This window comes from Mycetomoellerius zeteki, unplaced genomic scaffold (genome assembly GCF_001594055.1).
Source record: "Mycetomoellerius zeteki isolate Tzet28-1 unplaced genomic scaffold, Tzet1.0 scaffold555, whole genome shotgun sequence".
In the NCBI taxonomy this organism is placed as follows: Eukaryota; Metazoa; Arthropoda; class Insecta; order Hymenoptera; family Formicidae; genus Mycetomoellerius; species Mycetomoellerius zeteki.
Window position 1 is genome coordinate 169,928 of NW_017257561.1, and position 19,907 is coordinate 189,834.

General features: G+C 33.0%; 3 protein-coding genes across 5 annotated transcripts; all 3 read right to left on the reverse strand.

Moving 5' to 3' along the window:
• Positions 1-1,225: 1,225 nt before the first annotated feature.
• LOC108727867 (RCC1 and BTB domain-containing protein 1-like) lies at positions 1,226-5,874 on the reverse strand. 3 transcript variants are annotated; one of them, XM_018456154.1, is made up of 11 exons: positions 5,748-5,874; positions 5,309-5,401; positions 5,034-5,236; positions 3,863-4,036; positions 3,533-3,794; positions 3,323-3,450; positions 2,972-3,238; positions 2,075-2,199; positions 1,896-1,993; positions 1,693-1,823; positions 1,226-1,569 (listed from the first exon to the last, which is right to left on the reverse strand). In XM_018456154.1, the coding sequence occupies exons 2-11, from the start codon at positions 5,394-5,396 to the stop codon at positions 1,429-1,431; spliced, it is 1,617 nt and encodes a 538-aa protein (XP_018311656.1). In that variant the 5' UTR covers positions 5,397-5,401; positions 5,748-5,874; the 3' UTR covers positions 1,226-1,428. The 3 variants fall into 3 exon arrangements, with proteins under 3 accessions (XP_018311656.1, XP_018311657.1, XP_018311655.1); XM_018456155.1 differs by lacking the exon at positions 5,748-5,874 and adding an exon at positions 5,645-5,714 and having other exon boundaries at positions 5,034-5,179; XM_018456153.1 differs by lacking the exon at positions 5,748-5,874 and adding an exon at positions 5,645-5,714.
• A 1,879-nt stretch (positions 5,875-7,753) lies between these two features.
• On the reverse strand, positions 7,754-11,841 carry LOC108727868 (RCC1 and BTB domain-containing protein 1-like). Its single transcript, XM_018456156.1, has 10 exons — positions 11,723-11,841; positions 11,082-11,284; positions 10,344-10,511; positions 10,006-10,267; positions 9,793-9,920; positions 9,438-9,704; positions 8,377-8,501; positions 8,212-8,309; positions 8,011-8,141; positions 7,754-7,916 (listed from the first exon to the last, which is right to left on the reverse strand). Exons 1-10 carry the CDS (start codon positions 11,817-11,819, stop codon positions 7,776-7,778), a joined length of 1,620 nt encoding a protein of 539 aa, XP_018311658.1. The 5' UTR covers positions 11,820-11,841; the 3' UTR covers positions 7,754-7,775.
• A 3,224-nt stretch (positions 11,842-15,065) lies between these two features.
• LOC108727856 (RCC1 and BTB domain-containing protein 1-like) lies at positions 15,066-19,850 on the reverse strand. The gene is made up of 11 exons (XM_018456132.1): positions 19,834-19,850; positions 19,591-19,718; positions 19,319-19,521; positions 18,112-18,306; positions 17,774-17,957; positions 17,562-17,689; positions 17,200-17,472; positions 16,529-16,653; positions 16,090-16,187; positions 15,891-16,021; positions 15,066-15,206 (listed from the first exon to the last, which is right to left on the reverse strand). Exons 1-11 carry the CDS (start codon positions 19,848-19,850, stop codon positions 15,066-15,068), a joined length of 1,623 nt encoding a protein of 540 aa, XP_018311634.1.
• Positions 19,851-19,907: the final 57 nt, after the last annotated feature.

Genomic DNA, 19,907 nt, shown 5'->3' on the forward strand with positions numbered 1-19,907 from the left:
CACCTAATTTAACATAATTAATTACTTATACATAACATATAAATACATTTAAAATAAAATAAAGACGCACGTATATATACAGAGCGCCCGTTTTGCGGTGGTCGCTGTAAGATAGACACTCCGTATATGTATATCTTGTATACTTCTATATGCGAGATTGGAATATGAACGATCATACAACGGCGTTCAGCGACTCGGAATCGAGGGGCGAGAGAGAGGGGGAGAGAGAGAGAGCACGTGAGATAGAGAGAGCGAAAGAGAGAGCGAGAGAGAAAGAGAGAGTAAGGGTGAAGTTAATACACGTGTACAGATTTATCGGAGTTTATCTCCATGTCGCGGAACATTGACCGTTCCCGTTTCAAGGTATATATATATGTATGTATATTAAACATCATATGGTGATTATTAATCAGTAGATACGTACGTATTATACGAACGACAAAATCTATCGCTTGTATATATTGAAGATATCGTAATAAAATGATGTACGAATGACCGTGCGAGGTCCTTCCTCAACCGAACTCACATCCATTCCGACTCTCTTTTATTCACTTGTTATTGTCATTAATTATAAGAGCAACCATGACGCAAAAAGACCGGATGTAAGACATGACAGCTGAATATAATTTGAGATAAATTTCTGATTAGTGGCAAATTCCTAATAACGACTTTATATTGACTTGTAAAACTTCTGACCAATTTCTGATTGATTACAAATTCGTTATTATACGTTGAACAACTGCGCATCCCCGAAATTTAATTCATTTGGTCTTCTTACATCATGAGAGCATAAAACTATCAAACAAAAGAGCAGCTAGGAATGAAGGCAAACAATGGCACAGCATTGACGATTTAGAAAATTTTATTACAATGTAGTCATATTGTATTCTACATACAAACTTATATTTTACAAAATTCACAGCTAGTGAATTAATTAATTGGCGAAATCGACGTGATCGTACATCGTGGTAAATACACATTGATACGCTATATCACAGAAATGATAAAAAGAAAATGGAACGATAAAGATTTCGCAATCGGTCGATGGACATTACGCGTCGTTAATCAATCTGTTATGCAGATAATGTCATCGCGAACGCGAGATTGATTTTTGCAATCAGTGTTTTTTTCCTTTGTTTACATGAAATCTAAGATTATCTCAGGTACTTTAGCAAAATAAAAAAAACATCACATTTTCCGAGATCGTCGAAGGAATCTCTCGCACAAATTATTTATCGGAACGCGAGATAATTCACATGACTGAACATAATTCGTGTCCACTTATTACTTATACAAAATACTAAATGCAAAATGTAGTTGAGGAATAATTAGCCAGAGTATATGATCATAAAATGTCTAGCGAATATTCAGCAATAGACAGATTCGTGCATTTTCATCATGTCACTGTCGTTGATGCAAATAGATGAATTATGTTCTAAAAACACCAGCCTCACCCGCCTTAATTATAAAGGTTTTCAGCGTATTCTCGTCCAGCTTGGCGAAATTTTCCGTCTTTGTCACAGCCGTCATGTGATTCAAGGCGAACTTGAAGCAGACTTCTTCTAGTTCCTGAAAAATTGACAACGGCATTCGATTATTGGATAATAATTAATAATATATGCGTGTGTAGATAAACAAATACTGCAGCCAATGAAATGTTGATAAGCACTAATAATACAGTTGTTTAGTTACCTCTTCGTTGTACTCGATTGCAATGCTATACAAGTAGGCGACATTCGATACAGTAATTCCTTGCTTTATCATCCAAATGCAATGCTTCTTGAGATTGCTCTCGCAGTAAGCGTTGGCCAGATCCAAAAGTTCTGTAACGAAAGATGTTGCTTCAATCGTGAATGTATTCAGGCCGATAACCGCTCAAGATGTATTCGATTTACCTAACGCCTTCTCCATGGGTAAATCGATCACGTCGGTGTACAAGTATTTTAAAAAAGCTTTGTAGACAACGTAGGAAAACTGATCATGCTCGATGACGCTGTCGGAACAGAAGGATAAAATGAACAAAACTTGAGAAATCTTTAACATAAATAATGCTGATCTTTTCTTAAACGATTACCTTTGGTTGTTTTCTGCCCAATCGTGCTGAAACATAGTTCTAAAGTACGAAGAGCGAATTTTCAGGATAGCTTTGTGCACATGGATACATTGACCCTCCACTTGTATCTTGAGATCGCTTGTAGACTATAAGAAGACAAAAGTCATTAAAGATAAATATGTACAATATTAACTTAGTACATAAAATATTTGTCACATTTATCAACGAGAATCCAGCACAAAATGTATTACACAGTTTGATTTGTCAATCAAACAGCTCACTCTCAGTTTTAAGTTTTTTTTTTCGTTATATATATATATAGAAAAAAGTTTCTTGAAATTCCTTTTAAAAATAAGCTAGCAACATTATACTTAAAATAAAATTTCATAAAAAATTATCAACCTTAATTTCAATAAATGAAAATATTAGTATATATACAATAGATACAAAGTACAATAAAAGATTTTAAGAGATGACTCTCACACAAATTCAAGTCGAAAACTTTATATGATCCATCATTCGAGTTTTGATAAAACTATGAGTATGTTGAAGTTTCATCAAAATAATCTGAGAGGTTTCTGAAATTTTTGTGGAAAAATGGAATTTTTTTTTCAACTTTGATACATCCTGTATTTTTGAAACAAAGTCATTTCGAATATATGACTTATGAAGTTTTCGTCTTAAATTTATTTAAGGAATCATCGCTTAAATTTTTTTAGAGTATTCAGTATCCACCCTGCATATATATTGTTAATAACTATATACATATAATTAAACATAATGTTGACAATTAGATCTACTTGTTTCAGTTGCACTTTTCCTATTATCAATATTGTACATTCATTTCATTGTACGTTTAAAAATATGAGAAGGTGCACGCGAAACAAGTAGACACGGAACAGTGAACAAGCTACATACGGGATCATCAAATGCAGATCCTAGACATTGCAATATATTCGGCTCTTCGTTCGCGTACAGGATCAGTGGTTTATGCATAACACTCGGCGATCCGTAGCATGCAAGCGCGTCGTGCACGTTGGAGAACGGAGTGGAGGTTGGGATCGTGATGCTCTGACCACGACAGTGACCCCACATGTAGACACGTCCTCCCTCACCGACGGCGACGCTTATGTGATTATAGTGCATAGCGGCAATGTCGGATACCCTTCCCATTTCGTGCTCGACCTAATAGCAATTATTGATGACGTTCTTCTATTTTCCTTTCTTTTTTGTTCGTTCCTTATTTTTTTTATAACGATATGAGTATACCATGACTGGTTTGCAGGAATTCGTCTTGTTGCCGATTCCCAACTGGCCGTAACTGTTTCCGCCCCAGACGTAGAGCTTCCCTTCGTCTGTGAGCGCCAACGTGTGAGCGTATCCACAAACTACTTTGACTAAAATGATACCGATTGCTCAGCGATCCCGTTTTGCATTCGTTCTCTTCTTCCTTTACTTCTTTAATGAATCGAGAATTACCTATCACAATACCTCTCAACGAACCGACTTGCCATGGTGATGTCTGATTAGCGTAGTTACCTATTCCTAACTGGCCGACGCCGTTATTGCCAAAACCATACACCTCACCATTTTCAATGACCACCATGGTAGAAGTCTGGCCACATGAGATGCAGACAACTTTCTTCCCACCTAAGACGGAGTTCACTTGCCTAGGTGTAACCTGATTTGTGCTGATACTGCTGCCCAGTTGTCCACAATTATTTTGTCCCCAAGCATATACCTAAACCGAACCAGCTATTCAGCTCATAATAACGAAAGATTATCGTCATAATCATTTCAATACTTTACCTCGCCATCTTCGGTCAGAGCGACGGAATGGTGACTCCCACACGCGATGTCGACAACACGCTTCATGCCTAGACCTTCAAGAATAGGCATGGTCACTAGAATAGGTTTTGTGACAACCTGATTCGATGCTCCGATTCCTAGTTCGCCATAACCATTGTGACCCCAGGAATACACCTATCAAAGACATTACTGTCACCGATTATCACAAATGCATCACTTGATTTGTCAATTCCATAAAGTCTTTAGCAAAAAAATTCTTCAGAATTGTTTTATGCATCGATAATAAACAATTAAAAAGAAACATTCTAATATGTCTTTTTGTACAAATATAAATACATTAACTATTTATCTTTAGCTTTACAAGATTACCAGAGTAAATCTTAGTGCTTAACAAATTTAATAAAAATAATCATTAATAAAAATGGAAATAATGAGTATTCTAAAGAAAACGAATTAGAATTATATACATCCATGGCCAATAATTTATTCCTTCCTTAATAAAGAAAGTTAATAAAGAAAGTTTAACCCCGGATCTACAATATGTAATGGACGAATCACAGTCAATTATTCTCCTCGAATTCGAGTGTAATTGGATAATTTCTTATAGCTTAAGGCTTAAAACTCTATTGTAGATCCGGAGTAAAAGATGTTTACCATGTTCTATTACAAAAATCATATGTATATAGAAATAATATATAGAATATCACAAAATAAATATACATACATGATTCTCGCAGTAGAGGATAAGCATCTTTCAAACTTGCTTTACTAAATCTAATCAAATGTATTCATAGTTGGTTCTTATATTTAAGATTGCCTCAAATATAATCTTAAATATTATGAACCAATCACAGCATTAACATCTTGAGATATACTTAAGACAATCTTAAAATAAAAATCGACTAGGAATACCAGCCTAGAAAAGGAAGATTCATTGAAATATGTTGTAGGTTTCAGACAGATGAGATATTACACAAGCTGGTATTCAATCAGTTCTCAATTTATGATCTTCTTAAGTAATATTTTAACATGCTAATACAGCTAGCTTCGAGATGGATTTATTATGTTTTAAGACTGTACTTAAGGCAGTCTTAAATATATAAGAACTGACTACGAATATCAGCTACAGACGATTGACTTGTACTCCAAGATATAAAAAATCCAAGCTTACTTCTCCTTCCTTTGTGAGCGCTAAAACATGAGGTCCGCTACCATATGCGAACGTCCTTATGTCTCTTTCGCACAAAGCTTCCACCTTCTTAGGATACAGAGTACCGTGCGTGTCCCCGATTCCCAAACAACCAGCGATGTTGTTACCTAGAGCATACATCACCTTGTCTTTCGTCATGATTAAGGCTTCATTACCCAAGTTACCTGTTTTGAAATATAAGGATAAACAACGCTGCCAAACCAAGTATGCTAATGGAAAAGAAGAGGATGAATTACCGTATACCACAACCATATGAATCTGCGAAACGAACTCCGGTTCCAGTAAACTGAAAATCGGCCAGCTACGTAGGTCCGAGGTGCACATGTTGCCTGAATCAAAATCAAATCACTTTTTTGTATCGTAAATACTTCGTTTCGTTCCTCGGCGGTACTCGTTTAAGGTACCTTTTCATACTGATACTCGACACTCATTTTCAGCGTCTAAATAGGTCACGTGATTAAATTGACGCTTGACATTCGTCAATTTCTGTCACGTGACTTATTTTGACGCCGAAAATGAGCGTCGAGCGTCAGCATGAAAAGACACCTTTATAGGCGTATCAAGTGGATTACGATTTCTCATGTCATATGGGAATCCCAGTTATTATCTTCAGTTATAGTTTTGACATCGCCATCGCCGCATCCGCCGTCACTATAGCTATAAGCAGAGAGAAACCTGAGAGAGGCCATGCCGGCCTTTTTCCTGTTGCCGTCGAAATTGCCCGTACACTACCGCCAGGACATCCATTTTCAGTTTGGGAACTACGTGACAGTGGCTGCGTTCAGCAGAGAAAGCAGCTTTGCAACTGTTGTAAAATTCTTCAATATGACTGGTTTATACGTTTAGACGCGCGTCAAGAACCAGTGTTGCCAGTATTTTAAAAAATAATGTCGCCTAATTCATAGGTCTGTTCACGTTGCTTGCACTTTTGGCACTCAGCATCTTCGCTGTCTCTCTTTTCAAGGCCAAATATATATCTATCTCATTTTAAGTGCAAAAATATTTGGGGATTTCATGCAACGCGAACAGACCTCATGGCTCGTGGTAGCCAAAATCGCCTAATGGCCCTAAATCTATTGAATTACCAAATAGTGACTTTTCCTAAATGAAAATAATAATGAAGACGTCATCCCCAAATAATTTCTAATCGATTCCATTCATAAAACACATTAAATAAAATCGCTGTCTGTTAACTTGACGCATGATAAAATTTGTTAATTACAAGAAAAATACTATTTCCTAAATGTTTAAATGCTTTTCCCAAATTTCCCCAAACGATTCCTAAATTATATAGACATAAATAAATCAGAAATATTCAATTTGTCTGCTATCTTGTCAGTGGTACAATCAACTATCAACTAGTATGTACAGCGCTTTTATTACAGCCTGAGTATTATTATCAATAGACAGAATTGTGTGTTACCATCGGCTTGTCGGTAAAAGCAGTATTCTGTATTACCAACAAAAGGTGCAGCTTTTTAATAAAATTATGATACAGCAGGTGCTTTCCAATTGCAATAAAATATATCTTTAGACATTTTTATGCACAAATTACGTTCTAATTGCCGTAATTGTCAACACAATCTGATAATACAAACAGAATTCGTAAGCATACTGTGAAAGTATATATTCTCAGTAAAATTAATATTTATATGTTAAATTAACGTCTTTTATTTATCTAGAATTTATGTTTTAAAACACATTTTTGTATTATTTGTACACTTATTCGTAAACTGTGTTATTTTGACACTAAGAAATATTGAATATTGATTATATAAAAATATTTAAATATCATAATCACATTATATGTAAAATTATAATACTTAAATATGTTGAAAATTCAACATAATTTTAACAAGAACTTGAATGAACTGTTTCCAATACAAATGTAAACACACGAACGCACATATATAATAAATTTTTATAATAATTTTGTACAATTAATCTATGGTTTTTTTTAGTAATTAATTAGTATTAGAAAAAATTTTAACACTTTTTTGTTCGAGATATAATTTTTAATAAATAATAAATGATAACTAAAAAATAAAATGAAAAATGCTTTATTAGAAACTATATAATTTTGTTCTAGAAAAAAAAGTATTGCCCAGAAGTCTTAAGAAATAAAAAAAAGAGGTTCGTTACTATTATAATGTTTCAGTTCATAAAGGCAATAGTCGGCTTAAACTATAATATAATGTGCTAGTAAAAATTGTAATTATAAAAATTATAAAATAATCGTAACTATAAAATTTTTGGAAGTCTTCTGAGCACTATCAGCTCGAGCATTTTTAAAACATTTACTTAAAGATAAATCGATCTGTTACGCTAATAATCGCACTATCACAGATATAAGATTATGATTTGTCTCAATGAATGGCGTTATTCTTTTTTCCATGAGAATTTTAAGATAAATCTCAGGTACTTTTGCAAGATTGCAAGATCTTTCTCACACTCTTCGAGATGAGTCAAGGAATCTCTCACGTGAATTATTTATCAGAACGCGCAATACAATTGATACAACTGGACACTTCGAGTCCCTTTATCATTTACACGAACTGTTATTGAGGAAATAAAATGTTTGGAATATTTCGTCAGAATACGCGATTCTATATATATTGCGAATATTCATGTAGCAACTGACATCCAGCAATTTTCGTTCATTCATATCGAAGCGCATTGTTTTTAAGGCAGATAGACTTAATATTACATTTTAAATACACCAGACTTGCCTATCTTAATTATAAAAGTTTTTAGCGTATTTTCATCCAAATCTGCGAAACTTTTCGTCTGTGTCACAGCCGTCATATGATTAATAGCGAACCTAATACAAAATTCTTCCAGTTCCTAAAACATTACCAAATTCAATTATTCCATGCGTATATAAATACAGCAGTTAATGAAATGTTATTAAGCGTTAATAATGACAATGTTTAATTACCTCCTCATTGTATTGAACTGCAACGCTGTACAAGTAGGCAACGTTCGACACGCTAATTCCCTGCTTTATTATCCGAACGCAGTACTTCTTGAGGTTGCTCTCGCAGAAAACATCAGCCAGGTTCATTAGTTCTATAATGAAAGACATTGTTCTGACGCTCATAAAGGTCGATAATTGATTTAAACGATGTATTCGACTTACCTATCGCCTTCTCCGTAGGTAAATTGATTATGCCAGTGTATAAGTATTTTAGGAAGGCTTTGTAAATGACGTAGGAAAATTGATCAAACTCAATAACACTGTCAAAATGAGCAAAATTTGATAATTTTTAATAAAAATAGCAATGATCCTTTGTTGAATAATTACCTTTGATTGTTTTCCGCCCAATCATGCTGAAACATGTTTTTAAAATACAAACAGCGGATCTTCAAAATAGCCTTATGCACAAAAATACTTTGGCCTTCCACTTGTATTGTAAGATCACTTGTATGCTATATCAGGACAAAAATTGTTAGAGACAAATGTATGCAATATTAACTGAGTACACAAAATATTTGTCGCATTTAGGAATTAAAATCGAGAACAGAATATATTACATAGTTTTATAAATTAAAAATGCTCATCCTTAGCCTGAGTATTTTTTTCCATTTAAAAGAAGTTCCTTGAATTTCTATTAAAAAGACTCAAGCAAAGAACTGTCTTATTATTCGTGCTTTCCGACAAGAGACATACTATAACACAGTGCTCACATAGCACGTAATAACATGGTAACATCGCAGCAATATTGCAATATTTCAGAAATATTACAATATAATATTTTAGAAATATTACTGATGGATTACATTTGATAATCAACATTGAAATATCACAGTAATATTGTGGCAATATGATATCTTAAGTAGCAGAGTGACATTATAATTAATAACGCTTTTATTATAGAGATGTCATTAAGACATTTTAAAATATCATAAAATTATACGTTACACACACATAATCTTATAAGTGATATTTAGTTTATTATAACTTTTTCAATTTATAACATTATATAATATAATAGTTATTTTGTATTGACAATATTATTTTTTTATTAATATTATATGAAATAATTTTTAAAATGACATTAAAAATATAAATTCAATAAATTTTTTAAAAGTTCTTTAAAATGTCTTAATTTTTCCCAATAAATGTTACATAAATATAAGCATTACATAAATATTACAAAATATTACATAATATTACAATATTTCTGTGATATATTGTGATTATTATGACATCTTAATAATATTTCAATAATATTTCTGCTAGATTTCATTGTAACATTGCAATGGAAAAATGATATTGCTGTGATATTACTGTGATATGATGTGCTATGTAGATGATTATTTTATCTTTAATCTATATCAAGACAAAGAATAAGACAAACATACTTCGTCATCGAATGAATTTCCCAGGCATTCCAATACGCTCGGCTCTTCGTTATTGTAAAGAATTAGGGGTTTGTGCATAACGCTCGGCAATCCGTAGCACGCAAGAGCGTCATACATGTTCGAAAACGTAGTGACAGTTGGAATTGCGATGCTCTGACCACGGCAGTCACCCCATATGTAGACACATCCTTCCTCGCCGATGGCGATGCTTATGTGTTTGCAATGTACAGCCGCGATGTCGGATACCTTTCCCATTTTATGCTCAACCTGATAGTACAAAGTATCGATTATATTAACTTTTGCTTTTTCTTTTTGTTTTCTATTTCCTTTATAATGACAGTAAATATGAGTTTACCATGATTGGTTCATAGGAGCACACTTTGTCATTGAGGCCCAATTGACCATAATTGTTTCCACCCCAAGAAAAGAGGCTCCCTTCATCCGTAAGCGCTAGCGTGTGCTCGAATCCGCAAGCCACTTTGACTGAAAAAAATATTGCTTGCTCAACAAACCGTTTTTCTTTATCGTTATTTTATTAATTCTTTTGTTTTATCCAGATAAGAATTACCTATTACAATGCCTTTCAGTAAATCAAGCAGGCACGGCGTCGTTCGATCTTCGTCATCACCTACACCCAGCTGGCCAACACAGTTACTGCCCCAAGCAAATACCTCGCCATTTTCGACGACCGCTATGGTAAAGGTATCACCGCAAGAAATGCAGACAACCTTCTTCCTAGCTAAGCTGAAGTCCACTTGCCTAGGTGTGCTTTGATTTATATTGTCATCGTTACCGACTTGCCCGAAATTATTTAATCCCCAAACATATACCTAAATCAAACCAAGTAGTTATCTAATATAGCTCGCAATAACGTACGGTTAGCATTATACTGGAACTTTTGCATACCTCGCCAAACTCGGTCAAAGCAACAGAATGGTGACTCCCACACGTAATGTCCACGATGCGCGTAAGACTCACAGAATTTCCTAGAGTGGGCACTAAAGTAGGCATGAGAACTGAATTACACGTTCCGTGTCCCAGTTCGCCATAATTGTTGCGACCCCACGAATATACCTTTTGAAGACGATATACTGTCAATAATTCTAATGTCTCAAAAATACATTGATTTGGCAATTAATATAAAACGAAATAAAATCTCTGATAATTCGTTTGAACTGTTAGAAGCGATGAAGAAAAATTCAAATATCCTTTTGTAAAAATATAAGCACGTCAACACTATTTTATTCTTAGCTACAAGAATCCAAAAAAACTTAATGCTTAACAAATTCGTATTTAACGAAAATTATGCGTTTCAAAGAGAGGATCAGAATTATATACAGTCTTGATAAAAAATATTAGATACTTATAATTTTTTCATTCATTTGGAAATCTTTTATCTGCATTGCCAATGTTGTCATTTATTGATTACTAGCGTTATATACAAGTTTAAAGAATTCTTGAAATAAAGGATAATTTACAATAATAATTAGCAAATGCTATAAATCAATTCTTGAACTAAAACTAAATAATGATTAATAAAGTGCTCAATATTTTTGTTGTATATTCTAGAGAAGTAAGGTGTTACAAAAATATCAATTAAAATTTTTTTTTCACTTGTACTCCAATATCAACATCGTAACGTACTTCTCCTTCCTTCGTAAGTGCGAGAACGTGAGGCCCGTTGCCATAAGCAAATGTCTTCACATCCTTCTTGCAAAGGGCTTCCACCTTCCTCGGATACAATGTGGAGTTTGTGTCCCCTGTTCCTAAACAACCATCTAAGTTGCTACCCATGGCGTACACCATTTTATTCCTCATCACCATCAAGGTCTCCCTACCCGTTTCACCTGTCGTCAAATAAGATAAGGTAACGAGTGTTTCATCCTTTGTAATTTTACGAAATTTCTGATAAAACTCGTTTCAACTGTTTACAGTCTTGGTCAGAAATATTGCACACCTATCAATCATTATTTAAAGTTTCAGCTGAACAATTGATTTATATAACATTTGCCGTAAATTATTCTTTGTTTCAAGAATTTTTCAAACTTATGTACAATACCAGTAACTAATAGGTGACAATAACTAAAAATAAAAAATTTCTAATGAATAAAAAATACAATATTTTCAATCAAGGCTGTTTTTATTGACTTCGCAAATTTATCATTACCGTTTTGTTACTCTGCTGTAATAACGTCTTCGTTACTTTAGAAAGGAGACGTGAGCCATTACGATTGGAAGTTGAAAGTTTAAGCAAGTACGAAAGGCAAAAGAAAACAGTGAATTACCGTATACTAAAACCATGTGAATCTGCGAAATGAAATCCGGCTCCAGTGAACTAAAAATCGGCCAATTACGTAGATCCGAGATGCAATGGACGCACATATTGCCTTATGAGATTGCTTCAAATTCACTCCGATTATCTTTAGTCGCCTCTTCGCAAACGCTTTATTTTGTTCCTTAGTACCTTTCTGTAATCACGCATTCAAGCATTACGACCTCTCATATCATTGACCGTGTTCAGCAGAATGTTTATTTTACAACTGTTGGAAGTTCAATAATTCGCTGGGATAGAACTATTGCGCCAAATTTAAAAATATAATTCAACCTATGTGAAAAAATATCAAACAGTTGCAAAATAAACATTTTGCTGAATGCGGCTATTAATTGGAGAAAGAAAAAGGGAAAAAAATAAAACAATGACGTTATATTCTGTTATCTATTATTGTCGACAATTAAAGCGAATAATCAAGACCAATGAGAACGTGCAATTTTTAATAAAAATCATAATCATAATTATTTACATGTAATGAAAATTATTTAACATTTAACCGGTTGCCATATTCTCTGCAATTTTCGTTCTTTGAAATAAAGAAAATTACTGAATATTATATTTTTAAAATTGTAGAATATAAAAGTACAGTAGCTTTGTAAAGATTTTAATTGTAACATAATAAAAAAAATCGCGAAAGTAAAAATGTTTGAAAAATGAGTTAAAAATATATAATTTTTTAATTTTTATACAAAATTTATGACTATACGACACTTTCTGAAAAAAAATAGTGCAATGGTTCACCTCCCCCATCCCCCTAAAAAATACTCTGAAAACTGAAAAGAGGTTATCCTTGAGAAAAAAAGAATGTGAAATTATTGTATAACTATAAAATATAAAAAATTCACTATAAGATTTATTATACTATAACAGAGATATACTAATTAGAGACAGGCCTTTAAAATTATTTTAGATTTAATTTGACTCCGTGTAACCACAAACGATTAAAATTTTAAGTAAATTTTACATATTGGAAAAAATCGTAATATAATGATGTACAATATCAAATGACAAACTACAAGAGTTTCCTCAACCGAACTCTTCTAGCAAAGCATTGACAGTACAAACTGTTAGAAAATGTTAAAAAAAATTTATTACATTCTACAAGCATATTATTTATATTTTTCAAAATTTATACTGCTGACAAAACAAAATAAATTACAAATTTCCTGACATGACACAGCGAACTTGTCAATGCCAGAGGTCTTAGATTCGATTCTGATAGAAACCAAAATATCTTTACAGTTTTATTTTATAGGCATATAACTAATGTAAATGTACTTTAACATAACATACTGATAAAAATATAATAATGAAAATATTTTTTTGGCATGTAAAGAATATTCTACCTACTAACTTAAATATATATCCTACCTATTTAAAAACTAAAATAAATTACTAAATAATTCATTAGACTGACAATACGTAATGAATAAGACGTTTTGATGCTCACATTTGTTTTTAGCAGGGTTGTGTAGTGTGGAGAATTAAAAAAATAAAAGTTAAGTTAAAATGTTAAAAAGTTAATTAATTTTAACTTAACTTAGTTATATTTTAGATTCTTAATTTTTTAACTTAATTTATATTTTAAGTTACATTTTATCGGTAACTATTAACTTTTAATTTGATTTCTTTTTAAGTTAATCCTCAGACACAATGCGAGAGGATAATAAATATATGATTTAGTAATTTTATATTGTATAATCGTTACTTGTGAAAAATAACTAGATTCTTTAATAAATATACTGTGAGAAAGGAAAAACACGAAAAATTATGTATAATGGTCAAACTTTTTCTTTTTCTTTTTTTTTTATTGTTCAGATCAAATTTAACTTTTAACTTTTCAATTACTTTTTTTATTAACTTAACTTTTAATTCAATTAATTTCATTATGGATTAACTTGCATTTTAATTAAGATAAATTTTCAAGGCTGTTAACTTTAACTTAACTTAGTTAAAAAAAAAAGTTAACTTACCCAACCCTGGTTTTCAGACATAAACATAACTGTTAAGCGGATGCTGGAGCCGTCTGTATTATCGATAAAACTAGCATTTTTGACGTCTGTATTACCGACTAATCATAATTTTTGTATAACAATTACATTTTTGCTCTTTTATAGATACGAAAATCCTTTTCCAGGATTAAAGTATACGCATTAATACGTATCTGTGAGATGGAGTTTATGCCGAGAACGATAAAAAATTTTTCTTGAGACTTCAATTTCGAAAATTTTTGTCGTTTTCTGAATAAATTCCACCTCACAGACACGTATTAATGTATATACTTTAATCCTGGAAAAGAATTTTCTCGAATTTGTAAAAGAGGAAAAAAATTAATTCTTGCAAAACACGTAATTTCGTTTTAAGAGAAATATTTTTTTCTACGCTTTGAATCTTAATTCCACAAACTGAGTATTGTTCGTTCAAGTAATCTGAATCTCGCCTCACGGTTATTTTCGATCTACAAGCTAAAACTTTTATATCAAGCAAATGTTAACCTCAGGTAACAGTTGTACGTGTCAGAAAAAGTGAATTTTTTAATTTTTTCCGATTTTATCGTGAAATCGTGTTTTCCGGAATTCCTTTTTATGCGTTCTTTAACTTTGTAAAAAAATTTTGCAATCCGTAAAGCCAATTCAGAGATTTCTCCTAAAACGTAATCATGGTAAAATAGGACATTAGCATCCTTAAACAGTGTCTACAATAAAATTTTAAGGCACAAGATAACTTTTAAGACATACATTGTAAAAAACTAACTCTTCATAGTCGTATATACCCCTCACATTCATCTATATTTTGTTTAATTTATTAGGACTTGAGGCTTGAAAACAAGCTTTAAAACTTAAAATCTCATTCAAGACACCGCTTTATGAAGACAACGTCATTACAGACACAATTGATTTATTCTCTAAGCGAGCGGCGATTTTTTTTCTACGTTTACACGAATTCTACGAGAGAATCTCGGGTATCTTTACACGATTACATTGTCTGAAAGCCATAAAAAAATCTCTCGCACGAATTTATTAGAACGCGCAAGATAGTTTGCACGATTATACTTCATCGCATTCATTTATTACTTACATGAAAAGTTAATAACGAAATGCAGATAAGAAAAAAACTAACTCAATATTTCATTAAAATACACGATTATAAAATACCGTATGGGGAGTATTCGCGCAGCAACAGAGCTAGCGATATCTAGCTAGAGATATCTAGCGATATCAAACCATTTTCGGTGAGGCGCAATGTTCTTGAGGTAAACAGATTACGTTCTAAACAAATTACTTGAGGCAAACAAATTACGTTTTAAAACCTCCAGCTTTGCCCGCCTCTATTATGAATATTATCATGTGTTTCGGGTCAAGCTTGGCAAAATTTTCCGTCAGCGTCACAGCCGTCATGTGATTTCTGGTGAACTTGACGCAGGACTGTTCTAACTCCTAAAAAATTATCAATAACATTAAAATATTATTTAATATGCATATAGATAAATAAATATTGCTGATAATGGAATGTTAACCTTCCATCGGGCGCGGTTTGACTTTTAGCATGATCGGGCGCGGTGGTATCAAATTGATCGCATTAACTATTTTGTTAAAACTATACTACAATTATATCAAAACATTAAATATTAAGTAAATTTTATTCACAAAATAAAACGAAAAGGTAATATAAGGCCATATAAATAACACAAACGTAATTTCATTTATATAAAAACTGAAACATTAGTTCCTTTAGAAACATTTATAATCTTATTCAAACCCTACACAAATAAAAATAAATATATAGACAATATAAACAAAATAAATTCTAAAGAAGGAAAACATTAATATCATATATAAAAAATTAATTAATATACTCGTAGAATGTGGATTCATCTCTCTTATTGTTTATTTTCTAGCAATTCTTTGCTACAAATTGTACAAAAACGTTCAATAAGCATCAAGCATGTAGGCTTATTGCACTTCATGCTAAAGGAGGATGAAAAAGGGAAAGTTATTGTGAGAAACGAAGTGGCTGCGATCCGATACGTGGACATGGGTAAATAAAACATGTGCCGTGTGTATCACTCAGATCGGCCGCGCCCGACGGAAGGTTAATGAGCGTCAACAACGTTTGAATACCTCCTCGTTATATTTGACTCCAATGCTATATAAGTAGGCGACATTCGGTACGGTAATTTCTTCCCTTAGCATCTGAATACATTTCTTCTTAAGATCCCCCTCGGAGTATAAGTCAGCCAGTTCCAAAAGTTCTGTAATGAGAAACATTGTTTTAAACGTGAGAGCAGGTTGAAAATAGTTTATGGTATACTTGACTCACCTACCACCTGTTTCCAGGATAAATCGACTACGTTGGTGTACAAGTACTTCAGGAAGGCTTTATAGACGATATAGGAAAATTGATCAAGCTTAATAATACTGTCGGGAAAGAAAATATTAACGAAATGAGGAAATTTGAGAAGTCTTTAACGTCTTCAGACATGACTTTATTGGAACTATAATAAAAAAATTTTTTTCAAATTCAATTTACGCGTATTTAAACACATAATTCATATTAAACAGTTAATTTTTTCCAAAATTTTGACTATTTTTTCAAAATATACAGTATTATGTATAATACATCAGATCTTAGATGATGTCAATAGAATTAAATAATTTCAATATAATAATGTCTTCAAATATGATGTACACTACAATGTCCACTGACAATGAGTCTGAAGGGGTTAATATAAAGTATTGCTCTTTAAATCATTACGTACTTCTGGTTGTTTCCCATCCAATCGTGCTGAAATATGGTTTTAAAGTACGAAGAGCGGATCATCAAAATAGCCTTATGCACGTGTATAAATTGGTTCCCGACTTCTATTGTAAGGTCGCTTGTCAACTATATAAGAAATGAAGAAAAAGACAAATGCGTACAAAATAAGCTTAATATAATTCCCTATTCGTCACATTTTTCGATTAAAATTGAGAATCGTATTAATCAAAGTGCTCGTCAGCTTCAGTACTTTTTTCCCACATGTTCAGACTTTTTGAAAATACAATTTCTTTTCAAAACTCAAAATAAAAATATATAACAAAAACAGGATGTAACAAAAAGTAATAAATATAAACCGTTGCAATGTTAGTATACATAAATGCAGTATTTTGATCCTGAATAAAAATTATATATGTAAATTTGATCTATTTATTTTAATTGCAAGTTTCTTTATAACAGTATCATTGACTGAATTCAGAAGACAAAATCGCTCAGCGATTTAATTGCTTTATATACATTGACCAGCAAAAACCAGTTATTAACCATTCTAATTGTTCACTAAGCGATTTTATCTTTCGAAAGTCATTCAGTTCATTTATTATTTCATATATTTAGAAAATGTGAAAAAGTATAAGCAGAACAAGCAGAAACCGTAAAAAGAATAAAACATACGAGATCGTCGAATGCAATTCGCAGACATTTCAGTATGTCCAGCCGCGACTCTTCGTTCACGTTCAGTATCAGCGGTTTGTGCATAGCACATGGCGACCCATAACATGCAAGCGCATTGTGCACGTCCGAGAATGGAGTAATGATTGGAATCATGATTGACTGTTCACGGCAGTTACCCCATACAAAAACACGTCCTTCATTGCCGACGGCGATGCTTATGTGACTATTAAATACAGCGGCAATGTCGAACACTCTTCCCATTTGATGCTCGACCTGGTGATGTAATAATGTTGATCATGAAATTCTATACTTTATTCTTTTTTTTGTCTGCTTTATGATAATGACGATAAACGTAAGTATACCAAGATTGGTTTAAAGGAATGCGTTTTGTTGCTGATCCCCAACTGGCCGTAATGATTATCACCCCAGGAGTATAGGTCCCCTTTGTCCGTGAGCGCCAGCGTGTGATGGTACCCACAAGCCACCTTAACTGAAAAAGTACCGATTGCTTAACAACCCCATATGGTTTTACCATTCTCTTATTACTTTGTTGCTTTCTCGAGACGAGAACTACCTATCACAATTCCTTCCAATGAATTGATTCGACATGGCTTCTCTCGGTCGTGAATATGGCCTACACCCAGCTGACCATAACCGTTATCACCCCAACCATATATCTCGCCATTTTCGATGATCACGATACTGAAGCCCTGACCGCAGGACACGTAGACAACTTTCTTCCCAGGCAAGACATCAAACTGTATAGGTGTATTAATCGGTCTGCCTTTTTTTGATTCAAGTTCATCATTTGATGAAACTTCTCGACAAAGGTGACACCAAGTATACACCTAAATCAAACTGGCTATTTAGCAACTTATGATAATGGAGGGTGAGTATTGACACTTTGCTTACCTGACCATGCTCGGTTAGAGCGATGAAATGGTCATACCCGCATACTATGTCCACGACACGATTCAGACTCAGATTGTCTTCCAAAGGAAGTATTTTCATTAAACTAGGCGAACTAGTTTCAAGGTCATCTGATTCTGAATCATAAGAATGACGTGAATCACTTAATTCCTCATAGATGTAACGGCAGAAATATACCTGTGAATGATAGAAAAATTAAAGGTTGACCGAGATCTGTGAACTTATATTTCTCCATATTCCAGTATGGGATTTAAGACATATACTTACACGACTGGCTCATTCATGGCTCGCAATTCGTCGCGCCTACACATATCTAAGTTACATCCCAATTAATGTTCACAACACGCTCTATAGTATATTTTGTTGTCATAAAATGTTAAATAAGGATGAAATGAACATTAATTAGAACGTACTCTAATTGGCTTTATATAATAGATCTATATACTTGTTTCTTTTTACAATGTTTATATATTTTCTAACATACCGTTCAAAAATATTGCTACCATTGTTTTTACGTTTTAAGAACGCGTCGCTTGATTTAACAGTTTTATAAGATATCTGGCAATTATTAGGGTTGCGCTGAAGGCATCAAGAGATGTAAAAAAAAATTCAATGTTCATTGTATAAAAAAAATTCCATCAAGAGTCGGTTACTTTTATCTTTGAATAAACTATGTGATAATTTATCCAATAATATAATGGATAAACAAATCAAAGAAATAATGGATAAATAAATAATGTAAGAAATAAGCGACAACACGAGGCTCCAGGATTCAAATAGAGATCTTTTCGCCTCCATACTATTATTACTAGCCATCCGTCTTCGTCATCATCAGGATATACAGCCCTGACGCTGATACCTTCTCTCTGTTGTGTCTACTTCTTCTAAAGTTCTTATACAAAAGAGTGAAAGAGTAAGAGTATACTCTTACACAAAAGAGTGAAAGAGTAAGGAATAAAGGAGTGATCTAAAGTTTTTAGCAAAAGATGGAACAATCAAGCTTTACTACGTATGTACACATCTTTCAGCTATCTTAAAAGATTAAAACTTAACGATTAACAAGATCACATTTAGTGATAATTATGTGTATTCCAAAGTGAACAAATTGAAATTATATATTCTAGAAAAGACCGGTGTTTCCCTTCAAGGACACTGGTAATAAAAATTCACTAACGACTTTCTAACATACATTTCCTTCCTTTGTAAGTGCTAGAACATGAGGTCCATTGCCACATGCGAACATCTTTATATCTATCGTGCACAGGTCCTCTACCTTCTTGGGATATAGCGTGGAGAACGTGTCTTCAGTAAATAAACAACCGTAAATGTTGGTCCCCAAAGCATACACCATTTTGTCCCTCGTCACGATTAAGGCATAATCACCACAATTACCTGTTTCGAGAAGTAAAGAGAACTACACTACAAAGCGATTACAGTAGAGAAGTAAAGAGAGGTAATTACCGTAAACCATGACCATGTAAATTTGCGAGACAAACTCCGGCTCCAGTGAACTGACTATACGCCAGTTACGTAGGTCCGAGAGGCATATATCGCCTCTCGCGATCGTCTCTTCGTAAATGCTTCGTTTCCTTCTCCACCAAGATAAAAATTAAAATATCGTTGCAAATTTTTATTTAATAAGCATGCAATTAATGTAAATGTAACGGTAACATAACAATACTAGTATGAATATAATTATTTTACTCAAATAACGTCGTCATGGATATAAAAATTGAGATTGTTTCAGAGAGTAGTTTCTTTTTCTATGTTTATGCGAA

What these genes read in the sequence shown, in the direction of transcription:
- LOC108727867 (XM_018456153.1), bottom strand. An exon ending in GTTGAGAGGTATTGTGATAG is followed by an intron (nt 3,451 to 3,532) that starts GTAATTCTCGAT and finishes GTATCATTTTAG; the next exon opens with TCAAAGTAGTTTGTGGATAC. An exon ending in GATCTGCATTTGATGATCCC is followed by an intron (nt 2,200 to 2,971) that starts GTATGTAGCTTG and finishes GTCTTCTTATAG; the next exon opens with TCTACAAGCGATCTCAAGAT.
- LOC108727868 (XM_018456156.1), bottom strand. Translation starts at nt 11,819, where the DNA reads ATGTGCGTCCATTGCATCTCGGATCTACGTAATTGGCCGATTTTTAGT. An exon ending in CTTTGACCGAGTTTGGCGAG is followed by an intron (nt 10,268 to 10,343) that starts GTATGCAAAAGT and finishes GGTTTGATTTAG; the next exon opens with GTATATGTTTGGGGATTAAA. An exon ending in CAGTTCAATACAATGAGGAG is followed by an intron (nt 7,917 to 8,010) that starts GTAATTAAACAT and finishes GTAATGTTTTAG; the next exon opens with GAACTGGAAGAATTTTGTAT.
- LOC108727856 (XM_018456132.1), bottom strand. An exon ending in ATTCCTTTAAACCAATCTTG is followed by an intron (nt 17,473 to 17,561) that starts GTATACTTACGT and finishes TTACATCACCAG; the next exon opens with GTCGAGCATCAAATGGGAAG. An exon ending in TGGATGGGAAACAACCAGAA is followed by an intron (nt 16,188 to 16,528) that starts GTACGTAATGAT and finishes CTTTCCCGACAG; the next exon opens with TATTATTAAGCTTGATCAAT.